The sequence below is a fragment of the Nannospalax galili genome, unplaced genomic scaffold (assembly GCF_000622305.1).
Source record: "Nannospalax galili isolate Female #2095 unplaced genomic scaffold, S.galili_v1.0 scaffold30, whole genome shotgun sequence".
NCBI classification, from domain to species: Eukaryota; Metazoa; Chordata; class Mammalia; order Rodentia; family Spalacidae; genus Nannospalax; species Nannospalax galili.
This window is the reverse complement of record NW_008329127.1, coordinates 1,594,739-1,618,866: the sequence shown is the minus strand read 5'-3', so window position 1 is coordinate 1,618,866 and position 24,128 is coordinate 1,594,739. Positions and strand designations below refer to the sequence as shown.

Here is a 24,128-nt window from a genome sequence, read left to right as displayed (position 1 = left end):
TCTGTGAGTTTGTGGCCAGCCTGGTCTACATAGTGAGTTCCAGGACAGCTGGGGCTACAGGGAGACCCCGTCTCAAAAACAGCAAAAAAGAAAAAAAAAAAAGTTGAGTTGGAAGCAGATCATGGGGAGAGATACTCTCACATAATTCATGGGACAGTGAGTTGGTTTAGAAATTTCCAGAGGCAAATTGAAACACTGCATGGTCCCATTCTTTTTAAGCTCTGAAGTGAACGAAAATAGAAAAGTTGAATAATGATTTGTATGGGCACAAGTCCTGAGAGACACTCGTATTAAAGGACAAAACAGAAATTGAAGACACTCTTCAGAGGTCACTTTGACAATACTTAATAAAAATAGAACTAGCACAATTGCTTCTGGGTATGTATTCTGAGTGAATAACAGTCTAAAAGCAAAGGTTCGTCTTTAGCAAAGTGCACCTCAAGGATTGCAGCCTTGTTTGTAGCTTTAGTGATAAAAAGCCAAGAAGGCATTCACAGGCTCTGTTGATTAGTCCTGTTCATGTCCTTCATCAGAGAAGCTTCTCTTTGGAGTTGATGGCAGTTAGCTCAGGGAGTCATGTATGATCAAAGTGCAGACTCTGGAGTGCCCCGCCCCAAATGGGACTCTTACACCACTCTCCCCTCCAAGCTTCAGGAAACAGCTCAAAAGAGGGTAGAGAGAGTGCAAGAGCCAGAGTTGGGGAGGACAGCTATGAAACGGTGTCTTTTGGGTATGACTGGCAGTTGCACTTGTGAGCTCTCAACTGCAGTGGCTGCCTATACAAGATTTACACAAGATCAGTCTAGTCACTATTCCAGCATGGACTGCGGGAGGGCTTGCTCACAAGGCCCCACTCCTAGAATAAAATCTTCAGGCAGTAGATGACTGGGGATGGAGACTGTTTTCTTCAGGGGTAGGGCCGTGGTAATTTTCCTGTGTTAAAGCCCTACATCCACATAGGTGTGGACAATACTAATTTGACTCATTAAGTTGTATATATGTATGTATATGTATATATATGGAGAAAGGGAGCATAATGTTGGGGGGAGCTGGGAGGAGTTGGAGGTGGGGAGGGATGGATTTGATAAAAATGAAATGAGTTCATACATGAAGTAAAAAAAATAGCAAAGCAGCAGCCTAAGCCCTCAGTACCAACTAATTAGGGAACCAATTCCTGGCACCAATGGACTATTGCACAGCCGGCACTTTTTAATATTGTGAAAATGCTTGTAAAATATTAAGCTAAGTTAAGCTAGGATAAAAAACGATCTGAAGAACATATCGTCAAAAATATCTATGGAGGGCTGGGGGGCATGGTGGTGTAGGCCTTTCATAGCAGTGCTTAGGAGGTGGAAGCAGGCAGACCTCTGTGAGGTTGAGTCTCGCCAGGTCTACAGACGGGGTTCCCTGACAGCCAGGGGTACACTGTGGGGAAAAGAAAAGAGGGGGAGGGGAAGGGACGGGAGGGGAGGGCAGGGCAGAGAAAAAGGAAAGGAAAAAAATAAATCTAGGCAGGCACTGAAGTCACTACTTCAAAATATGAAGGGGAGTTTCTCCTGGATGGATTAACAGATGACTTGATCACCTTTTAGAATTTTTTTTTCTAAAACATTTCAGGAGCCTGCGTTTAATTTAGTTCAAAAGAGCCTCCGTTGTGTAGGCAGGTCAAGTGATAACCCCCAGGGAAGGCTGGAGCCCTTCTCGGGAAGCCTCCTGGTGTCTGTCCGGTGGGGCTTCCCGGAGGATGTCCGCGCATTCCGAATCTGGTTTCACCTCCATCCAACGGACATGACCCGCCGGATGGCCCGCTGCCCGGCTCGGCTTTGAGGGTCATCGAGTCGGTGTCACGCGAAGCCACAGCGCGCACGGGGGCCGTTCCGCCGAGCTGCCGGTCGCCGCTGGGGACGCGCGGTGGGCGGGGACCAGGCGCCGGGGCCACCGCCTCCGCAGGCCGGGGAGTCCCCGGGGCCCGGCGCGGGGAAGTCCCGGGCGCGGGTACAAGAGCGCGGGGCGGCGGTGGCGCAGCGCTCCAGCCATGTCGCGCGGCCTCCAGCTCCTGCTCCTCGGCTGCGGTACGGACCCCCGCGCCTGGCCGGTCGCCCCGCGCCTCCGGGGACCGCCGCGGTGGCCCGGCTCACGCCGCTCTCTCTCCCTCTCTTTGCAGCCTGCAGCCTGGCGCCAGCGATGGCGATGCGGGAGGTGACCGTGGCGTGCTCCGAGACTGCGGACTTGCCGTGCACCGCGCCGTGGGACCCGCAGCTCTCTTACGTCGCGTCCTGGGTCAAGGTAAGCGCGACCCGGCTGTCGCCTAGTGAGCCGCCCTTTGCGGGGGCAGCAGAAGCAGCAGGCTGAGGCTAGAGCCTCTGTGGACCCGCGGAGGGGGTGGGGGAGCGTCTCTCCGGCCGGGCTCGGGATCCCCAGCCTCTGACTCCCCTGTTCCAACGCGCTCTTGCCTCGCGGGCATCCAGGTCTCCCGCCCGCTTAGGTTAGTTCCCCGCCGGACCGCGATCAAGGTTGCTTGGCGGGAATGACGCCAGGCAGACGTTTGGAAGGAATGGATCCGTGGCGGAGGGCACCTGTGGGTGCGGTCAGAGGCCGCGGAGAAAGCAACTGGGGCCTAGATTTAGGCATCGGACAGGAGGCAGGTCCCCTGACTCCGGATTTCTTGTCTTGTGACCATGATGCCCTCAGAACAGGGGAAAGGGAGGGACTTTTGGGAGGAAAGCCACAGGGGTTAGCTAGGAGTGGTCCTTTAAGCCATGGCATACCCTTGGCATCATCCCCACCCGGCTCCTCCTTCCTCTGGCAACCCCCACGGGTCCAGCCAGGAGGACTTCCTTAGGAATTGGGGGAACCTGAGGCCCACACGTGGGGGAAACGCATCTCATCTCAGTCCCTACAGTGAGAAAGCTGAGCTGCAGAAGGCAAGGCTTTTGAAAGGTTCCTTTCAACTAGAGCGTTCTCAGACTCTGAGACTGAAATTCCTGCAGCAGCTTAAAGCCCAGCAGCTGCCGGTTCATAGTACCAGTTCTCTTGAAATGCAGTTACTGTGACAGGCCACCTCCATTTTAAGGCAAATGAAGTCTCCAGCATGTCTGGGTGGTTTGGTTTGCTGGGGAAAACCTCTGTATGTTCATAGCTTTTTACAAAACACGGGGCTTTCTTCTTCCCATCCTGAAGGATGCTGTAAGATCCTGCAGTATGTATGTCCCTCTAACCATGGAAAGCACATAGGAAGGGCATGCAAGCGTGTGTGTGTGTACACTCTGTGTGTGTTTTACAAGTGCATGTTTCCCCTTTAGCTGATTTCCTGGGCTTGGAGGTGTAGCTTGATGGAAAGTGTTTGCCTAGCATGCAAAAGGCACTGGGTTCAAGCCCTCCCCTCCCCCCAGCACCAAAAGAAAAAGTGAACTAATCAGTTCCTCATGGACATTGACTGCACCAATGTTTTGTGCATTCTGCCCAACACCCAGGGTCTGCCCTGTTATTCCAAGGTGCTCAGTGGATCTAAGCCGGCACCATGAGGGAGGTGCTGTTGAGGTCTGGAGACTTCCTTGTGTAGAACAGAACAGGACAGGGGTGGGGTGAGAAAGGTCAGTGGAGATACTTACTGCTGTTCATTTCTCCCTTCCTCACTGTCAGCTCAAGAGAACACGACTCCAAAATTGTTCCCAGAGTCAAAACAGTAGCCCCTTCAAGATATTGTAGAAATAGTATTTGAGTGCTCACCACATGTTAGACTGTGGGGATAAATATTTACATATGTAATATGTCCTCCACTTCTGTCCTCTCAATATGGAATTAAAAGGGTCGGAGCTATTCCTGGTCCTACTTCATAGGTGAGGAGACAGAGCCCAGGGGAGCAAACAAAGTGGGCTTTGAACTGAGTTGTCCCTTGGATTCCAGATCTTGAGTTGTTAGAAAACTATTGAGATGTCTTGGTTTTCTACCTTAATTATTTAGAGTGAAGAAAAGAACAGTGTCCCTGGCCTGACAGCCAGTGGATTTAGTTATCTCTGGAAGATGCAGAACATGAAATACCATCTCTCCCAGACTGTAATTAAAAAAAAAAGAAAGAAAGCATCATTAATATCCCCAGGGGAGTAATTAAAATGTACTCATGAAACAAGTAGATGAAATTTCAGACTGTGAAGTTCAAACAGTTGTCAAGTTAAATCTTCTCGCACAGGGTCGTTTGGAATGGTTCAGTAAATCATGGCAATTAGCCTTTGACCTCTTCTTTGGATGTCTGCGGATGATGTAACTTTGTAATGTATGTGCTTGTTTATTGGACACAGTTCTTGCAAGGGCTGCCCTGAAGGCCTCTTAAAAATTATTTCTAGAAAAAAAAACGGGAGGGGGTTGTGGTAGACTGCTTGCCTAGCATACATGAAGCTCTGGGTTCAATCCCTAGCACTGTATAAACTGATCGTACCTATAAGTCCAGTACTGGGGAGGTAGAGGGTAACCTGGGCTACATGAGACCCTGTCTCAAATAAAATGAAATATAAAATAATGAAATAAAAAGACAGCAGTCTATTCTCATTCTCCCTCTCTATCTCTCCCCATTCCTCCCTCCTCTTCCTCTCCCTCTCTTTTTCTCCCTTCTCTTTCCCTCTCCCCTCTCTGTCTTCTTCTCCCTCTCTCTCCCTCTCCCTTTCTCCATGGGGTTGGTGACTAGAATGACTGTGTTATGCCAATCCACTGAGAAGTACCTTGAGAGCAAAATGCAGTATTCCTTCCAGGACTTTTAGATGTTTCAATATGTTCTAGAGACATTGTTGTCTTCCAACAATTATACTTTTGCATACATGTTGCTTGTATGACAAAAGTTGATAGAGTTCTAGAAATAAGGTCAGTGGTAAAATACTGAAGGACCTCATTTTGTGGATGAAGCATCTTATCTTTTCACATAATTTTCTTGAAAAGTTGTCTCCAGGAAGCTGTGAGGTGGGGGGGTCTAACCCTGGAACCAAGGCTAACCTAGCTCCTCTCGCCTTCTGCTCTTGTCTCTGTCCTGTTTCTGTGGTGGTAGTAGGGTGGGGGGCTGAGTAGGCTGTGCACAAGGCAAGCAGAAGCCCTTGGAGTGGGGTTTCACTGTCTGCTACATGTAATCACTTCCTTACAGGCCTTCTGCATCTCAGTGATGGCTAGAATAATTTCAACATGACTTAAAATTCCATTTACCATTCAGTTTTCCAGCCTCACCCACTGGCCAGTTGGCACTAATGACTTGAACTTAAGAGACTCATGTAAGCCATACCTTAAAAAAAAATCATTTGCATGTTACCAAAAATCTAAAGAAGATGGAATCCTATTAGTGCTGTACAAACACTGATGGGTCGGCAGGAACAGTATCCAGTTTATTCTCTGTTTCCAAGATGTGGTGACAGGAGGAGGGAGGCTGGAATGGAGGGGCTTCATAACAGACATACACAAAAGATAAAAGGCAACAAATGCAGACAGCATTAATCCAGTTCCCACTAGCCAGCTTTTCCTTCTGTGGGCCAGTGCCCTAACTGGGATCCCCACCGTCTCCTCTTGCCCCCCCCCCTTTCCTTTCTTGTACCTTTAAAAGCAGGATTGATGGTGGAGAAGAAATGGAAAAATCAATAATTTATATCCTTTAGGATAGTAACTCAATTTAGCTTTTAAAGTTATGATAGATGGCATTTTTTGCGGGGGGGCGGAGTAGGTGTTTTGAGAAATATACAAATAGGCTTCAGTCCATCCCTCGTTTGTTGTTGTCCGTGACCTTTGTTTATATTATGGTAACAGAGGGTTTAGTCCAATGCATGTATACCAGATATAAGGCCACTCATGAAGGGCTATGTCTGTGCTTCATGGAGTGTCACTGTGCCCATGTTTGATCCCACAAAGCTGCACTAAGTTTGGAGAGAGAGCATAGCTCCAGACAGACTGCTTTGAGCACAGTTGTCTTCCTTCACTGCTAACGACGAGGGCTCATTTACCTAGATGCAGAGCCACACTGGATCATGCTAGGACCTTGACAACCTATGGTGAGGCAAAGTGAAAGAGGATATCTGATGTGGCCTCTGGGTGATGCTGCAGGGGTGGGGACAGCCATGCGTCAGAGGACACACTCTATTTAGATGATTTCCAAAGGAAGGGAGAAAGGGGAAGTAAGACGGTGATTTCAGAAAATAGGTCAGACTTGAACTTTGAGTTAGAAAAGCCCCAGCTGGGGCAGAGGGTGGGCTGACCAGCGAAGTGTTTGGTATCTGATGCTCATTCTGGCGGAACTGTTGGGGAGCAGGTTCAAGGCTAGTCACTAGGCTTGTCCTTGATTCACTAAGCTGCTGTCCTCCTTGTATTTGGTAACTCCTATTGAGTGGAGTTTTATTTCCTGACTCTTCCATTGTGTGTGATGGGGAACTTCAGGGGCTCTAAGAGTGACGTGCTTCAAGGGGGGCCAGAGTGGATGTCAGTGCTCAGGAGCCCACACAGGAGATAACAGGTAGTAGTTGATGTGCTTCCTTGATTCTCAAATGCCATCTGCTGAAACTGGATCTGGGAATGTGTTTTTAGGAGCAAAAGAAAACATTTACATGTTAAATTTAGAAGAACTGAGAATCTTAAATGCAAAAACCATATGTACATTAGTATCAAAGAAAAATCTGACTGTCCCCATTGGCATGTGTTCTCTTTGGATTGGAGGAATCACTTTTAGCTCAAACTATGAAGGACATACAGTTGGTTTTCTGATATCTTTTATATTTACACTGTGCTATTGCAAGTCCCAAATGTATGCCCAATTCTGGGCCTGGTAATAGCTACCTCAACATCAACATGGAGGGAAATGACTCAATCAGTAAATTGCCTGCTATGTAAGCATCAGGGCCTGAGTTCAGATCCCTAGCACACATGTAAAAGCCAGGTGCAGTGGCTGGGGTCTGTAACTGCAGTGCAAGGGGTGGAGACATGCGGATCCCTGAAGCTCATTGGTCAGTTGATGTAGCCAAGTTCGGGAACTCCAGGTTCACTGAGAGACCCTGTCTCAACAAATAAGGAAGACACATGATATTAACTCTTGACCTTCACACACATGCACACACATGTGCACACACGTGCACGCGCGTGCACACACACACACACATACAAATACAGAGGAAATTTTCCAGAGTCCTGAGACAGATCATGAAGGACCTTGAACGTCAAATGCTAATGTGCTGAGACTTATCCTTTCTACAGCAGTGAGCCATCGAAGAATTTCAGAACAGAAAATGATGTCACACAAAAGGAAAAGCACATTCCTCATGGCTATGGACAGAGCATAACTCATCCCAGGAAACAAGTCTTTGGGGAACATTTATTCTTTTATTGCGTTGGAATTCACATCAGGTTAGCTCAGTCAGTGACAGCTAGAGCACATCTTCACTTCCTTGGATTTTCTTAGTCATCATTTCTGTCCACGTGGCAAGGAAGGGAGGGGCTGCCTCAGGGTAAGTAGAGTCTCAGCTAAAGGACAGCTGTGGCTCACTGTTTCAGACAACAGTTCAATAGAGCAGCATCGCTTGGAGCTTTCAGCTTGAGAGAGGATAGGAATAAGGGAGAGCTAAATACAAACACCAACAAAAAGCCACGTGCTTTCCACTAATACAAGGGGAACCAGAATCACGAGGACTGGCTTCCCTAGTTATGTTCTTGGTTATGTTGCCGTATGGAAAAGGGGAAGTTTGTAGGCGGTTTCAGTGGGATGGACTAAGACCAAAGTCTTTACCTTAAAAAGAGTTTCTATATATAAACCTGTGTCTACAATCTCTTCCTTCTGCAGTGATTCTAAATTTTCTTATGTGTGTGTATGTATGTATATGTGTAATAGTTCATGTGTGTGCACTTGTGCGGAGGCCAGAGGATGGACCTTGGATGTCTTCCTTATTTTTTTTTGAGACAGGATCGCTTACTGAAACTAGAGCTTGCTGATTGGCTAGACTGACTGGCCAACAAGTCCCAGGGATTTTCCTGTGTCAGTCTTCTCAGAGCTGAGATTACAGGCACCCACCATCATACTAAACTTTTTTTAAACATGGGTAGTGGGGATTGAACTCGGGTCCTCCTGTTTGTGTAGCAAGCACTTTACCAACTGAGCTATCTCCCTAGCCTCATGATCCTAAATTTTCGACTACCATTCCTGAACACAAATTGGGGCTGGGAACAAAAATCTTTCCTCACAGTCCTAAATGTGCTTTGGGATTATTGTTTTGTTATGCATTAAGATGCACTGGGTAGAGTTCCCATGTATGCCAGGTGGTACTAGTACTGACCTGGCAGACCAGGGTGCTTTACCATCACTTGATGGTTTTGGAGGTACTGCCAATAAGTCCATTGTACATTCTTATCCAGTGCTCCGGGGAGGATAGATCCCAGAAGAGCTGGTGGTTGTCTAGGATTATGGGTCCAGATGGGGAAAGACCTTTAGGGAAAGACGCAAGCTGCCAAGGTGTCTGCAATCACCTTGGACCAGACATTCTGGGTCATTTCTGGAGAACAAAGGTTCTGATTCCAGTCAGAGCCTGAAGTGTTATTTTGTGAGGAGTGGAGGCACATGGACCCAAAGGGCAAAGCAGGTGTGGTCCAGAGGCTGGGACCATGTGAGCAGAGTCCCTTGTGTGCCACACTTATGTGGTGGTATACAGGGTGTTCCTATCAGTTAAGACTTTCTGTTACAAGGAATTGCAAATCCAATCAAATCTATCTTAAAGAAAAGGAAATAGATTGGTTTATCTATAATAAATATGATTTTTCCGTTTTTCCATTCTCGTCATACGTAAGCCAATAGAGTTTCATTTCTTTTTTTCTTTTTTATTTAATAACCACATGATTAGAAGAAGCATTTCATTACAGCTTTGACATATTCAATAACAATTTCCAGAGCAAGGATACATCTCTTTCAAAAGTGGCTGTAAATTTTTAGGTTCACAGTTGAATTAATACAGTTATACAATATTGAACTCAGTATAGACCCTGTAAGACATAAAATTGAATGAATTTTTAACCTTTAAAGAAGATCTTCATTTCATTTTAAAATATGCTGTTTCCTACAGAAAGACTAGTTTTTAATGCTACTAATACTTAGATGCTTGCACATGTGTCTCTAATCTCTATGTGTCTGATTATTACTAGTCAGTTATACTCGGATCCTTGGCACCTGAGTATGGATATAAAGTCATCAGGTAGATTTCAATGGTAATGTTTATCACCTCTACTAATTAACATGAAGTAAATTTTTATGCTTCCTCCTCAAATATGTCATTTTTTAATTTGTTGATTTTTTTGTGTGTATATCATACAAAACCTCCCAAACAATCCTATTCATCTATATACCCACTTCCCAAATGGCACCCTCCCATAGTCTCCCCCCCACCCACACTGGAGCCCATATACTCTGTCATCCCTGTTACTGTCCACTGTGTTGTCGACACTCCCAGCCATTCCCCAGTGCTTGTCTGGCCACTGAATCTAGTCAGCCTATCTAGAGATCCTTGTTTTAGGAAGATCAGCTGTTCCTCATCTAGCAGCAATCAGTTGTCAATATTCCTTTAGATAAGATTGGGTTCATTTCTTTAAGAAGAATTGGACTTAGAGGTTTTTGAATATTCCCTGGGCTTGTTGACTTTCCATCTCTCAACTCTTTCTATCCATTATATGGGTTTTATTGCCAGCCTCCCCCTGTGATGGAAACGGTCACACTTCTTATAGTACAACAAATGTCTAGTCATTCTCAAGTGGCCTTGATTGGGCTGTGTGCCCATCACAATCAAGTCCCCGAGATCATGAGATGTCAGACCAGAGTCAAATAGCCTTCCCCTCAAACCCAGGGGCTCTGTGAAGGACATGAACTCATAAGGGTGACCCTTCCAGGTCCTGCAGGCCATAAGATGCTGACCTCAGGATGATGGACATGAATAACGAATGGTCCGACATTGCCATCAAGCCCCAACTTTGAAAGGCTTCCTACATTATCACGATGTATTTTGGAGAATCAGAGCACTGAGGGCATTTGGAATCATGGAAAGATAATAAATTTCTTTCTAGAAGGCTGGAGAGACGATGGCTCAGTTGGTGTGAAGCACTTGCTGTGCAAGCATGAGGGCCTGAGCTCAGATTCCCAGAACCTGTAAAACACTAGGGTGTGGTGGTGTGTGATTGTAATTTCAGCACTAGGAGACAGAGATAGGCAGATCCTTGGAGCTTGTTGGCCAGCCAGCCTGGCCTAATCAGACAAACCTCAGGTTAGTGTAAGGCTCCAGCTCTAACAAATAAACAAACAAACCAAAAATGAGGTGGATGGTACCTGAGGAGGAATAACACTCAAGGCTGTTCTCTGGCCTCCATATGCACATGGAAACACTAGGGTACCCGGGCACCCCCATGAACAGGAACACACACACACACACACACACACACACAGGGAGAGAGAGAGAGAGAGAGAGAGAGAGAGAGAGAGAGAGAGTGATTGATTTCTCCCTAGAGCAATGAATTGGGGATTGTAGGACAACTTTGCCAGAAAACAGCTAGGAAGGATCAGCTGTAAGGACTGACTGTAGAAGGAGTGAAAATCAATCAATTATAGCAACAGTATCCCAACGCCACAACACAGGGTATGCTTCCTCATTTGATTTTTCATAACACACTCCTTCCAGATGAGGGAATGAAGATGCCCCAGCTAGTCAATGTAGAACCTCAGGTCCACTTCAGGCTGTTTTTAACTTCAAAGTCAATTCTTTTATCACTTTCTCATTATTTCTCAAATTCACTCATTTATTCAGAAGGTACATTCTTTTGGGCAATGGTGTTTTAGACAGGGTCTCACAAAACCGTCACTGTATATCTTTAAGAAATAAAATAAAGAATAGTAACATCTTTAGGGCTCTCCACATGGTCGGTACCATACTTAGACCCTGTACACATCATAAATATTCACACAAACTCTGAGATATAGTCACTTCTTGGTCCCAGGGGAGCAAACCAGCCTGCAGGAGCTGCTGAACCAGTTAGTCCAGAGCAGAAGACTCTGCGGTAGGGCTGGGGATGGCTCCAACTTTGCCCTACTCCAAAGCCAGTGCTCTTAATTAGGCTGCCTCTGTGATGCTCATAATTCTTGTTAACAGCCATAAATCCAGCTCTGTCTGTTAGACCCAGTAAATTTCAAAGTGGAAAATCATTTTTCTAATAAAACTACACTTAGGAAAAAAAATGACATTAATGCTCATACATTTTACCCTCATTATGACATCAACCTCTGAGCCAAACTATTTTGCACATTATAAAGAGCTGTTTTTATGATGAATGGGAATTATATTGGCACTTTAATTGAGTTAGAAACCAAAGTACATGAATGTTAGTGCACAAGAAACGCAATTTGAAAAAGCTCATCCAATATGGTTAGAATACAGCAGATTAATTTAATGACACCTTTAAATACTTGAGATCTCCACCTTTACATGTGTTTTATCAAATTGTTAATGAAATGTTTATATGCCACATTTTTCTCTCAAAAGGAAATTCTTCCTTTTTTTTTTTCTTTTAACTAAACCTGTATCGCATTTTTAGCAGATTTAATGTCTGATGAACTCAGACTTTGAATTTGTAATCAAAACTCTTTGTTTACTGTAAGAAAAATCATTGCCTTAACGTTCAAATGGGTCATTTTAGGAGGATTATATAGTTTTTGTGTGTGTATGTGGTATTGAGGGTTGAATCTAGGTTTTCACTGTTTTAGGCACTTTACCGCTGAGATAGGTCCCCAGCTCTTGTGTGTGTGTGTGTGTGTGTGTGTGTGTGTGTGTGTGTGTGTGTGTGTGGTGTATGTATGGGAGGGTATGGACCCATACATGGCCTTGAGGAGGCCAGAGGTTGACATCAGGATATCTTCCTCTGTCACTCTCCACCTTATTTGGGGAGCTTCTCTTTATTGAACCTGGAGCTCACCATTTCAGCTAGACCTGCTAGCCAGTGAGCCCTGGGATCTTCTGCCTCTACACTTCTAATACTGAGGTTACAGGCATGTGCCACCTTGCCTGATTTTCATGTAGGTATTGGGGATCTAAATGCAAGTCCCCATGTTTTTGTAGCAAGCACTTTATCTACCATGCCATCTCTCTAGCCTCCCTAATGGCCTTTTCACTTTTTATTTTGAGACAGGGTTTCTTGAAGTTGGCTAGGCTGGCCTTGAACTTGCAGTACTTTTCCAACCTCCTGAGTAGCTGGGATCACAGGCCTGTGCTCTCAGGCCTGACTGATTAGAGTGTATTTGGATAAAGTTTTGTAAACTTTTCTTTAAAAAGCACTTGCCACAATAGTTTTTGATTGAAGTAGTGATTTGATTCAAGTCATATTTATTTATTTTGTGCTAGTCCAATTTGTCCATCATTAAAGAAATCTGTTTAATTCATGTGCCCTTAAAATTAGTACTTGTGTTTGCTTGATGTCATATTCAGCAAATTAAAGAGAGAGCTCATTTAAATTTAGGTCTTCTGGTTTCCTTAAGGTCAAATCTGTTTCAGGGAGAGAATATGGTATTTAAGCCATTTAGTCAAATTGGAGGCCTTGAGACAAATCAAAATCCCCAGGCTTTCTAAAAACAAGGTGTCTCCTATTTTTGATTTTTTCTAATTAATAAGAAAAAAAACAGAGCTGTCAGCATAAAAGTTAATCCACAGAGTGTGGATATTTAAAACAGCATTGGGATGAGTGTTTTGAGGAATTAATTTGCTCAAATTGTGTTGTGCTTTCGCATGCTGTACTGTGGATATTAGCATTGCGGAGTATGCATTAAACAGTTCCCGTCAATTATGCTTGGCTGTGAATGAATCTGAGGGTTCCTTTTGTTATAAATTACTATTTCCTAAAATGCTTTTGCAGAGAAGCAATGAAGCACTTCTAGATTTGGAATGTTTAAAGAGTTGTTCTTGCCAGTGCCTGATTTTGAGCCAGCTCCAATGCTCATAAGAAGTCATAACACAAGGCAAAGTCAGGGATGTCGGTTTGCTGCCTACCTTTCTTCTCACCCTGGAACGTCTCCCCTAGGTCCTGGAGCTTTTCTTACCCCAGCTGATTCATTCAGCATGGCAGGATGACAGGTACCTGGCCCACATCTGTTGAGAATCATCTGAAGTTTTTCATAAGGAGTTCCTTGGTACTGATGATACCACACTCCACTTAAGCATGTAATATTAATGTAAAAACCACTTCTACTTCTATAGTGGTGGGTAGGTCCCGGATTTCTTAGGTGGAGTCACATGAAAAGGTATCTTTTGTTGTTGTTGTTATATCTAAAGTGGAAAAAGGAAGGGGAACAGACGTTGTGTGTACCTAGAACTTGAAAGTAGAGAGAGAGGGCTGTGAAATATTTCCAAGCATATTGTGTGGCTTTGTAGAAGGTCCAGTGTACTTTATCATAGGCCCACCTTATCCATGACTGCCTTTTTTGATTTCAATGACCAGACATGGCCTGAAAATATTAAGTAGAAAATTTCAGCAATTCCCACATTTTTAATTGTTTGCTGTTCTGAGTAGCATGCTAGAAATCTCCCATCTGGGATGTAAATCATCCCTCTGCTCAGGGTATCCACACTCTATATGCTACCTACCCATTAGTTACTAAGTAGCCATTGTGGTTATCAGTTCCACTACTGTAGTATCGGATTACTTGTGTTCATGTCACCCATATTTTACTTAATAATGGCCCCAAAGCACAAGACTAGTAATGCTGCTCTTTGGATCAGCCAAAGAGTAGCCATTAAGTGCTTCCTTTAAGGGAAAGGGTGACTAAGAAAAGAAAATAAAAATAAATAAAAAGAAAAGAGGAAAACCCAAACTCCTCATGCTGAGGTTGCTAAAGCCTACGGTAAGGGTGGATCTTTTATCCTGATGTTCTGAAGATGGGGAAAGAGACACTTGCTAGTTCTGCTGCCACACTGCAAAGTGTAAATGCTATGGTCATGGCATATGGTAAGTGCTTAGGTGAGATTAAAAAAGCTATTAACTTTATGGGTGGAAAACATGAGCGGAAAATGTGTGCTTAGTTTATAAATTGAACTTTGTCCTAACTGTTCATGGATAGGAAAAAGCCATTATGTATCTGTCCAGTTCTCGCTGTGATTCTAGATATCCACTGAGGGTCTTGAACAGAATCCTACTGATAAGTGGGTGCTTCACTGTGGTTAATATCAAGCAGGGTGCTGTCCACTAGCTTGGCAAGAGCTCAGTGGTTATTCTGTTTTCTGTGGTGCTTAAGAGATGGGGTCTTTAGAGGCGACCCTGTAAGAGCTGAGATATTTTACACCATCCACTGGTTACTGTGAGGATTCGGCCAGTCAGAAGTCTGCAGGAGGTCGCTCTGGTTACCTTTGTCCTGTGTTTCCTTTGTTTCTTCCTTCTGCCCTTTATATGCTCATGCCCGGCCTTTGTGTTGCCATTTAAAAACAACTGGGATGGAAGGGCTAGAAATTATTCCAGCTGTCCATAGAAATCTGACTAGCGGATACACTTCTTGAAATTGCAACTGCCTGGTTTTTAAATGAATTTTCCTTTGCAAATTGGTAGAAGGCTGGGGCTGGAGAGATGGCTCAGCAGTTAAGAGCACTGGCTGCTCTTACAGAGGGACTCACATGGCAGCTAACAACCTTCCATAACTCCAGTTCCAGAGGAATCTGATGCCTTCTTCTGACCTCTGTGGGCATTGCATGACACTGGTACACTTACACACTTGCAGGCAATACATTCATACACACAAAATAAAAAGTAAATAAGTAAGATATTTAAAAAATTGATAGACAGCTGCTTATTGCCACTGACCTGATCTCAGTACCAACCTGCTTCTTAATACCACAACTAGCTTTATGGAGACAGGCACCATCATCTCCCTTTCCACCAGCTCTGGGGGCCAGGGGGTGGTGCTCTGCAGGTTTTGTCTTGATTTTCTTGTGGGCCCTTCTGAGTTGAGGGAGAGGGAGTCTCTGGGTGGGAGAGAAGCACCCAGGAGGAAACCAGAGGCAGGTCATCTCTAAGTGCTTGCTGTAGCTCTATTTGCCTTTGGGGGGTTAATTTAGAAAAGTGAAATGGACCGTGGAAAAACTGATGTGAGTTAATCAGCTCAAACTGGTCTTATGTATAGCCGGCATAGATCGGTTCTACGTAATCAGAAGCTATGAGTCATGAGGAGCATATTGTATAGTTTATTTTCACTTGGAAAGGAAAAGTGTGCTTAGCTCACATGTTCTACAGACAGTTGCATGCCTTCTGTTTCCTTAAGTTTCTTCAGCCACCTCCTGTGATTGCTGTGTGTGTGTACAGGATCCCGTGTACCTGTGTACGTGCACATGTGTATGCATGGGTGTGCAGGCCAGAGGTTGACCTCCAGTGTCTTCTTCAATCACTCTTCACCTTAGTTTTTGAGATAGGATCTCTTGCTGAACCTGCAACTGCCTATCTTGGCTAGAGTGGCTAGCAGGGAAACCCCACAGACTCACCTGTCCACCTCTCCAGCACGGGGCTTATGGGCATGTACCACCACACCAGACTTTTTTATGTGGGTGGGTGCTGAGAAAAGAACTCAGTCCCTCAGTGTTTTACAGCAAGCACTTTACTGACTGAACCATCTCCTCAGCCCGGTTGTTGCTTTATTTTTGAACATCCAAAGCTCTAGTCTTTTAGCCTCCTCCTGGAGATTCTTGATTATTTAGTAAGGAACCTTTGAAAATGAGGAGTGTCGAGACATGGGATTTATGCTCACAGACTCAGCCTGAGAAGAGCCATCCTCCTTAGCCTGGTGCTGGGAGAGAGCATAAATCTGCCAGCAGATGTCTCTCTAGCCCACTCCACAGGAACACTGGCACACTAGAAGCTGAGATGGAAGCTGGGTGACCTTGTGGTGCAGTGCCTAGCCTCCTAAGTTCCACAGAACTGACTCAGAGTATGTATATCTGCATCTTCTTTCACGGAGTGGTCCCCCCATTCCCCTTGGTTGGCCATATCCCTGCCAGAGTTCCCTGTGAAGGTCAGAGAAGGCCCACAGCATGCTCCCCACACGGGAAGGACCACGGCATGCTCCCCACACAAGACATTCACCATTTTGGGGTGCTGGCACAGACAGGCCTGCTGATCTCTTTCCCCAAAGTGACTTTTGAGTGCAGTTGTAATAATAGGGACAGGTGAGGGATGCCGCTTGACCCCGGGCTTCTCACTGAGCCCAGCCAAGCAGCAGAAGTAGTTCTGGTGCTGGTTAAGAGAACCTGACATTGAAGGGCTTCCCACATGCACAGTGGTCCACTTTCCAGGTTTCTTAATTAAGGCGTGTCCAACCCTTTGCCCGAGGCCTCATGTGGCTCAGGAGACCCAGGAATGACACCCAACACAAAACTGTAAATTTAGTTAAAACATTATGGGATTTGTGTGTGTGTGTGTGTGTGTGTGTGTGTGTGTGTGTGTGTGTGTGTGATTCTTTGGGGAATTTAATTGAACATTTCTTAAGTGTGAGACAATACCATTACAGGCTAGACATACCTATAAGACATTTCAGTAGAAGAGCCATCTGGTGAGCTCAGATTAGAAATATGTCTGGCAGGGGCTAGGGAGATAAATGAGTTGATAAAGTACTTGGCTTGCAAGCATGAGGACCTGGGTTGGATCCCCAGAACCTACATTTAAAAGGACAGACATGATGGTACAGACTGTCTGGAGCTCACTGGCCAGTCAGCTCAACCTACTTGGCAAGCTCCAGGCCAGCGAGAGACCTTATCTCAAAAAACAAAGTGAATGGCTTCTGTGCACATACACATATACATGAATGTGCACACACATGAATATACACATGGACACATGTACAAACATACACAGAAAGAAATATGTATGAGAAAGTGAGAGTAGAGGATGACTGTGCATCATAACTCTGAAGTAGATGTTGAAAACATTCCACAGTTGAATAGCCAAGACCTCAGGGAGAGAAACCAACTAGATTGCTGGCTAGCCTGGGCATGTACCCCATCAGGGTAGCTTGTCCTGGGCACAGAGATGTGGACAGTTCCTGTCCCTCCTTGTGTAGTTTCATATGATTATCCATGAAACCTCCTCAGGCTGTTCTCCGCGGCTATCTTCCTGCCTTAGCAGGCAGACAAAGAGTGGTACCTTTCTTCTACCTCAGCCATAACCTTGAACATACAGCCTTTGAAGAACAAGGTTGCTGTTCATAGGAAATATTGCTCATCTGTACCTCTGGTTTAGTTGAGTTGTCTGGCAATGATCTTAATGGATTTCAGAATTTTTCCAAGAAAAAAATCTGGCATCCAAATTTAAGAGCCAGTTAGTGGGCGAGTTGGCCTCTGAGGAAAACAAAAGAACATTTACTAGAGAACTAACAAGAACAAAATCCAACCCAGAGTGATTCATAGTCAACCAAGTGCCATCATCCCCAGCGGTAACAAGCTCTCACTCCTACAGGGCGGAGGTTGGGTTACTGGCTCTCTGATCACAAAATGCAGCTCTGATCTTGTTCCAAAGCAAATATAGCCATAAAGAGCTTTTATAGATTCCCTTCTTCTCCCCCAGAGTTCACACATACATGAAAAAGCACTGTATCTTGCTTTAAAATCATGCATTTTAGATGGTTTGATGGAAACAAGTTGTAAAACCTTTGTACCAGTCCTTCAATGAGTGTGGCACTTTGGGGTCGCTTCTCCACAGCTTTCAGAAGACGGTGATAAGAAACTGGAACTCCCCCAGGAGGGACTGCACCACCACCAGAGCAGGCAAAACAGCTCCTTCGAGGGCCCCAGGAAAAGCTCCTATTCCCTGATGATCCAAAACACTACGATCTGCAGCTCGGGGACTTACAGGTGCACCCTGCAGGAGCTCGGAGGGCAGAACTTCAGCAGCGGCACAGTGATTTTGAAAGTGACAGGTGAGCCTAACCAACCTACTCCTTTCTTCCTGAAGAAAGTGTGCCCTCTGCCAGTCCAAAAGTTCCTCCTCTCAGAGACTGACTCCACACCTTTGAACACGTCTGTGGCTGGAAGTGAATTCCTCTGCAGAGCATAATAACTTTTTCTCTATGTGCATTGACTTTCGCCCAACACTTGTTAGGGGCTAAGGTCAGAAATGACAAACGTGTTGTCTACAAGCCCCTGGTTTTGCACAATAGTTACTCTCTCATTATGCCACATATCTGAAAACAATCAGAACCAAGATCATAGTCCTCAACTCACAAGAACATAACTGCTATTTAAAGAGTGAATGTTTAATTTTGCTCATGGGGTACACACACACGTGTAAACACACACACACACACACACACACACACACCCCTTATACCCTTCTCAATCTCCAACTTCTACCCTGATTTGCTTGTCTCAATGACACATTTTACACTTGCCATGCAAGGTATGGGCTGCTTTAATATCCATCTCCCCTCCAAGGAGCAATAACCTTTATTTTCTTCTTGAACATCCTTGAACATCCTTGAACATCCTGAGGGAGCTGGTCCCTCCAGCCTACGCTACCAGCCTTATATAAGAACCTCAGTTACAGGGCTGATGTTGTAGCTCAGTTGGTTGATTGCTCAGCTACTGTGCTCATAACTCTGGGTTCATCCCCCAACATCAGTAAAAACCCAGGGCTGGTAGCGCATGCCGGTGATCCCAGCACTCAGGAAGTGAGGCAGGAGGATCCGGAAGTTCAAAATCATCTGGGTTATATAATGAGTTTCAGACCAACTTGGATCCTGTAGGAGACCTTGTCTCAAGAAAACAAACAAAAACAAAACAAAACAGCAGTTGGATTTTTTTTGGACAAAACCAGGCAGCTCCCCTTTCTCATTTTATAATCTGAGTCCCCTTAAGTTGAGGTCACCCAACAGTCCACCTGCCCACAAGAAGCCAAGGTGGTTTATGGCTGAACAAAAAAATACTTCATCTGATGTGAAGACCAAAGCCAGGAAAGTTGAGTGGGAGGCACCCCTCTGAGCAACGGCATCTGTAAAGTAGCTAGAAGCAGACCTGCCCTGGATGCTCAGGAGACGCTCTGCAAACATCTCTAGCGTCCCATGGCATATTTCCAGTGCAGTGTGACAGAAAAGTACTTACACTGTTGTCACTGCCATGGAGACTGGCCTTTCCTGATGTACACATGTGAGGGTGGGGACGGGACGCACTAGGACTGGAAGAAGCAGGAACAGAGCAGGGTGGAAAACTCCTTAAATGTCTCCCTACGTGACTTTTTTTTTTTTTTCCTTTGTTTTTTTTTTTAGGATGCCCTAAGGAACCTAAGGTACCAACTTTCCAGAAGTACAGAGCTGAGATTGTGCTGCTCTTTTCTCTGGTCGTTTTCTACTTAACACTTATCATTTTCACTTGTGTAAGTATCTGTTTAAAACATCGATTGCTGTGAACTAGTCCCTGAGGGCCCACCAATCCAATAAGTTTTTTAGACAGAGTGAATTGTTGAATAGTGTGGACAGTAGTTATCTTCTGGATGCTGAGCTTTTGAAACCCCCCAAACTGGGAAGCTGGTGAGGACTCCTCTTGCTTTTGGCCTAGTGAGTCACCTGGAATATTGTGTGAAGTCCATGAGATGAAGCAGATGGGGAAGTGGGAGTCTGAGAAAGCCCAAAGAATCCCATGAAGACCTGGAGGCCTTGTTGTCACAGTGGAGAGTCACCATGTCACCATCCAACATCCTGGAGCAGAGGCCTCAGTCTTCCAGTTCTGTATCCAGTTCCCTCTACCCTGCCGTAGTACTGTATCCTCTTAGAGGCTCTCTACTTAGAATTTTTTTTTTTTTTTTTTTTTTTGTCTTTTTGAGACAGGGTCTCCCTGTAGCCCCAGCTGTCTTGGAACTCACTATGTAGACCAGGCTGGCCTTGAACTCAGAGATCCGCCTGCCTCTGCCTCCTGAGTGCTGGGATTAAAGGCGTCACCACACCCAGCTCTACTTAGACTTTTTATACTTCCATTCCTTTTTAAGAATTGATCCCAAGAAGTCAGAACAGTGGAACACCTGAGAGTCCCCTGGGGTGGGGGGTGGCTGTTGGTGCTTGGACATTCTAGACATACCCTTGAACCAAGACTCCAACTTGAAACCTCCAAACCCCTTTCTGAGTAGCTGAACCCGGACTGACCATGGCCCTCAGGGAGTGGGGCCATCCATGGCCCTGACCAACTGGGAAGCAGTCTCAGGTATACCAGAAAGGCTGGCCATGTAGGGATCAGGACAGAGTTCCCTGTGGAGCCATGGAAAGCCTGGCTTCTGTCACCCACCATGTCCCCCGTATTCAGTCATCTGCCTCTCTGGCTGTGCGAATCATCTCTGACTTCTGTCTTAGAAATTAATCAGCAAATATCACACTGTATTTCATAAATGTGAATAATTATTATATGTGACTCAAAAAACTTTTTAACCACCAGTTTATTAAAAATAAAACACCAGGGCAAGATGAAATAGTGGCCTTTCATAATCTGACAAATTTATTTTTTTAAAGTTTATTTCCATCATACCCATGATTTTGTTCTGAATCACTGAATAATGTGCCAAGATTTTTCTGGATACTATCAATTTCTCAGAGAATGATTACAGTAACTAATATGAAGAAGATTCTTAAAGTTAATTTTTTGGTGGTATTGCTGATCATCAAATCAAAGGTCTTATACCTGCTAAGCAAGTGCTGTAAATAAAGTAAGAGCTTTATTTAAAAGATTTAAAAATGAGGCTGGAGAGATGGCTCAGTGGTTAAGAGCACTGAATGCTCTTGCAGAGGACCTGGGTTCGATTCCCAGCGTCTACATGGCAGCTACAAACCGTCCTTAACTCCAGTTCCAGGGGAATCCAATGCCATCTTCTGACCTCTGCAGCATTGCATGACATGGGTGCACTCATACATGCAGGCAATATACTCATACACATAAAATAAAAATAATAAATAAATATTTACAAAAAGATTTTAAAATATAAAAGTCAAATGTATACAAACAAAACCAAAAACTCCTGTGAGTACCTATTTTATACAAAGCATTCTACCAGGCACTGCATGGGATGAAAAGAGGTATTGAGATGTGTTCCTGACCTCGTGGAGCTTGTGGTCTAGTTGTCAGGCTTATTTGCTCATAAGAAGATAACTAGGATGATCAGATGATGAATAAAAAATGGATGCCTTCAGTTTCTTGTTAGTAAACGCCCGCTTCTGTGGGCACTGGCTTTCCATGTTCTGTGATAGCAGCAGCTGAGAACTGCTACAGTCTAGAAGCAGTGAGTTTCCTGACTGAAGTTTGGAGGCATCAGGGAAATGGTACAGACACCTTGCAAAGCCAGTGAGGGATGGAGTATTGCAAAGCCTTCCACAATCAGCTGTCCAGCCAGTCTCAAGGCATGGCTTTTCAATAGTGGTGACAAATGCCACATCTTCCCGATGACACTTCTCAACATGTCTTTTCACTTTGCTTTTTACAGAAGTTTGCACGATTACAGAGTATTTTTCCAGATTTTTCTAAACCTGGCATGGAACAAGCTTTTCTTCCAGTATCCTCCCCAGGCAAGCATTTGGGGCCAGTGACCCCTCCCAAGACAGAAACAGTATGAACAGGATCTCTGTTGGTTTCTACAAAGCTGAAGGCACAATGGTGTGCCTGAACAAGAGAAGAACAAGCCTCGCCCTTGGGTGGCATCCTTCCCGTGAAGTCCTTCACCTGACAGTGGGTCCCACCCCACTCTCTGCCAGCAGGGTCTTGAGCGCCATCCCATGATCACGAAGCATGAGGCCATTGCTGCTTCTTCATGGCTGCCGTCTTAGTGTTTCATGTGGCTATCTGGTCAACCTCTTGGATGCTGTTTGAGTATAGAAAAGCTGTGGTGAGAATCAGGTGGAACGGGGTCATGGGAAATTTGAACACCCTGAGCTGGCCCAGTGACAGACTCCTGAGGACAGCTGTCCTCCTCGACATCTGGGAAACATCTCCTTGAATTTGCCCTGTTTTGTTGCACTGACCCAGATGTCTCACATCTGTGAGAAATTGACAGACCAAGCTGTGAGCCAGTGGGAAATATTTAGCAAATAATTTCCCAGTGTGAAGGTCCTGCTATTAGTAAGGAGTATTATGTGTACATAGAAATAAGAGGTTGGTGAACTGTTCCCCAGCAGGGTGTTTTCTTCTGGGAAAGTCATCTATAAAGGAGCAATACCAGAGAATTCCACTTTTATTATTTTTATCTACATATACTTGTTGAATAAGAGTTTTCATGTTTTTCAAAGTATTTTTCTTCTTCCTCTTCTCCCCCTCCCCTTCCCTTCCCCCTCTTTCTCTTCCTCTTCCTCCTTCCCTTAAATCTGTGTCTACCTGACAAGCAACCTGCATGAATCTGGAGAGCAGGAAGAACTCAGGGAAAGACCAGCAGGCTACAGCGCTGTACAGCGCCCTGCTGCAAAGGGCGGGCCAATCATGCTGTCTGGAATCTGTATGAGACTGAACAACTCCCTTGGGGTTTCACTTTCCCAGTTGTAAACCAGAGTGAAGATGTTTTAGAAAAGTCAAAGGTGTTATACACATTAGCAATCCTACTGGGTCATAGCCTTGCTGTTAGTTATGATGGGGCTCTGGAGCCCAGAGGATGTGTGCCTCCCCTTTTCTGTCACTCCAAAGGGGACAGTCTTCTGTGTGAACTCCTCTGGGGAGCTGTCTTGAAGGACCAATCGCAAGTTCTCAAAGATCTGGACATGGGAGGAGGGCATTCTCAGATGTACTAATGGGATGCTGTTACATTTCTCAGATGTACTAATGGGACACTGTTGTTACATTTCTCAGATGTACTAATGGGACATGGTTACATTTCTTTAATGAGCTTGGCCCCTTTCTCATTTGCTTCCCAAAGAAATTTTGTCCCTTTCAATGGTGTGTGCATCACCCACACTAATATTAGAAAGTGAAAGAGACACTGAGTGGATTCAGTGCTTGTCTCTTAGTCACCACTTTCTTGCTATTAAAGGTATGCACGTGGAGTGTTTTTCCTTTTTGTCTTTAAAATGACTCAGACTTTGGCCTGAGTACTTGGGTGTCCATAAACTGGTTGGAGAATCCAAATGTCGGATGCGTTGGCTAGGGGAGATCTGTGAGATGGCATTCTGGGTTCCAAAGTCTACCAGATCCATTCTGGAGCTGTGTCACTGCCAGCTAGTACGTCGTGGTCAGCTTGCCCACTTACATGGTCACAGGAGGAAGGATGTAAAGAGAGAAAGTTTCTGCCTCCAAATGATGTGTCAAGACAGGAGCTCTGATCCTGGGTTTCATGGGGTTTGACTCAGACTTTCAAATAGGCCCCCCAGCCCCCAAACTGTTACAAGCAATCTATACAAGAGCTTGTGATAGTTATCAAAGCATCATGGGTGAAGGGCTTTTTATGAAGATGAATGCCCACTAAATGTCTATGAAAGCTGTAGAATCCCCTTTGATAGAATCAACTCCATTGCCAAAGGTTTTTCCCAAAGTCCCAGACTATTTGACGTGGTGATGAAGGACTCTGACCTCTTATCCATCTGAGGCTGTACTACCTCAGTCAGGAGATAATGTAGCGTAAGAACGGTATTTGCCTAATAGATACACTGCGAAGTCTGAGTGAGAGAAGATGTGTAAGTGCCGGGCCTGGTGTCCAGCAATGTTCCACTGCCAGGAGAACAAGATGGGAGGAGGAGCAGTAGAAGAGACTTCAGTGCCCAGACAGCTTTGACAAGCTGACTTCCTTAGAAGGAGTAAATTGACTTGATGGGTGGAGCATATTGCCTTTTGAGGATGGGTAACGGTGAAGTAAATATTGTGTGGCCAGTGTAAGAGAAGCCAGGGAGGAGGGATGTCCCTGCCAGTTTAGACTTCACTAGAAGGGATCGAAATTTGGTTGCAGGCTCACTCAAAGTTTCTCGTCTAGTATGTAGTATGAGAGAGAGAGAGAGAGAGAGGAGAGAGGAGAAGAGGGGGTGAGGGAAAAGAGGGAGAGAAGTTAGAAAGAAAACGAACAAGAAAAGAGAGGGAGTGGGGAACAAGAGAAAGAAGGAGGGAGGGAGGGAGGAAAGGGGGAAGAGATGGGGAGAGAAGATGGAGAGGGAGAGACACAGGGAAAGGGAGCAAGAAAGG

At 45.0% G+C, this 24,128-nt stretch overlaps 1 protein-coding gene across 2 annotated transcripts; it reads left to right on the top strand.

The window, feature by feature from the left end:
• The first annotated feature begins 1,586 nt into the window (after positions 1-1,586).
• Positions 1,587-23,007, top strand: Cd83 (CD83 molecule). 2 transcript variants are annotated; one of them, XM_008831420.2, is made up of 5 exons: positions 1,600-2,072; positions 2,165-2,286; positions 17,704-17,920; positions 19,265-19,371; positions 21,460-23,007. In XM_008831420.2, exons 1-5 carry the CDS (start codon positions 2,036-2,038, stop codon positions 21,586-21,588), a joined length of 612 nt encoding a protein of 203 aa, XP_008829642.1. In that variant the 5' UTR covers positions 1,600-2,035; the 3' UTR covers positions 21,589-23,007. The 2 variants fall into 2 exon arrangements, with proteins under 2 accessions (XP_008829650.1, XP_008829642.1); XM_008831428.2 differs by lacking the exon at positions 21,460-23,007 and having other exon boundaries at positions 1,587-2,072; positions 17,704-17,913; positions 19,265-19,351.
• Positions 23,008-24,128: the final 1,121 nt, after the last annotated feature.

Excerpts from the sequence above, each read along its gene's own strand:
- Cd83 (XM_008831420.2), top strand. The coding sequence starts at position 2,036 with ATGTCGCGCGGCCTCCAGCTCCTGCTCCTCGGCTGCG. Across the intron at positions 17,921-19,264 it reads AGTGATTTTGAAAGTGACAG|GATGCCCTAAGGAACCTAAG; the intron begins GTGAGCCTAACC and ends TTTTTTTTTTAG. Across the intron at positions 19,372-21,459 it reads CACTTATCATTTTCACTTGT|AAGTTTGCACGATTACAGAG; the intron begins GTAAGTATCTGT and ends TGCTTTTTACAG.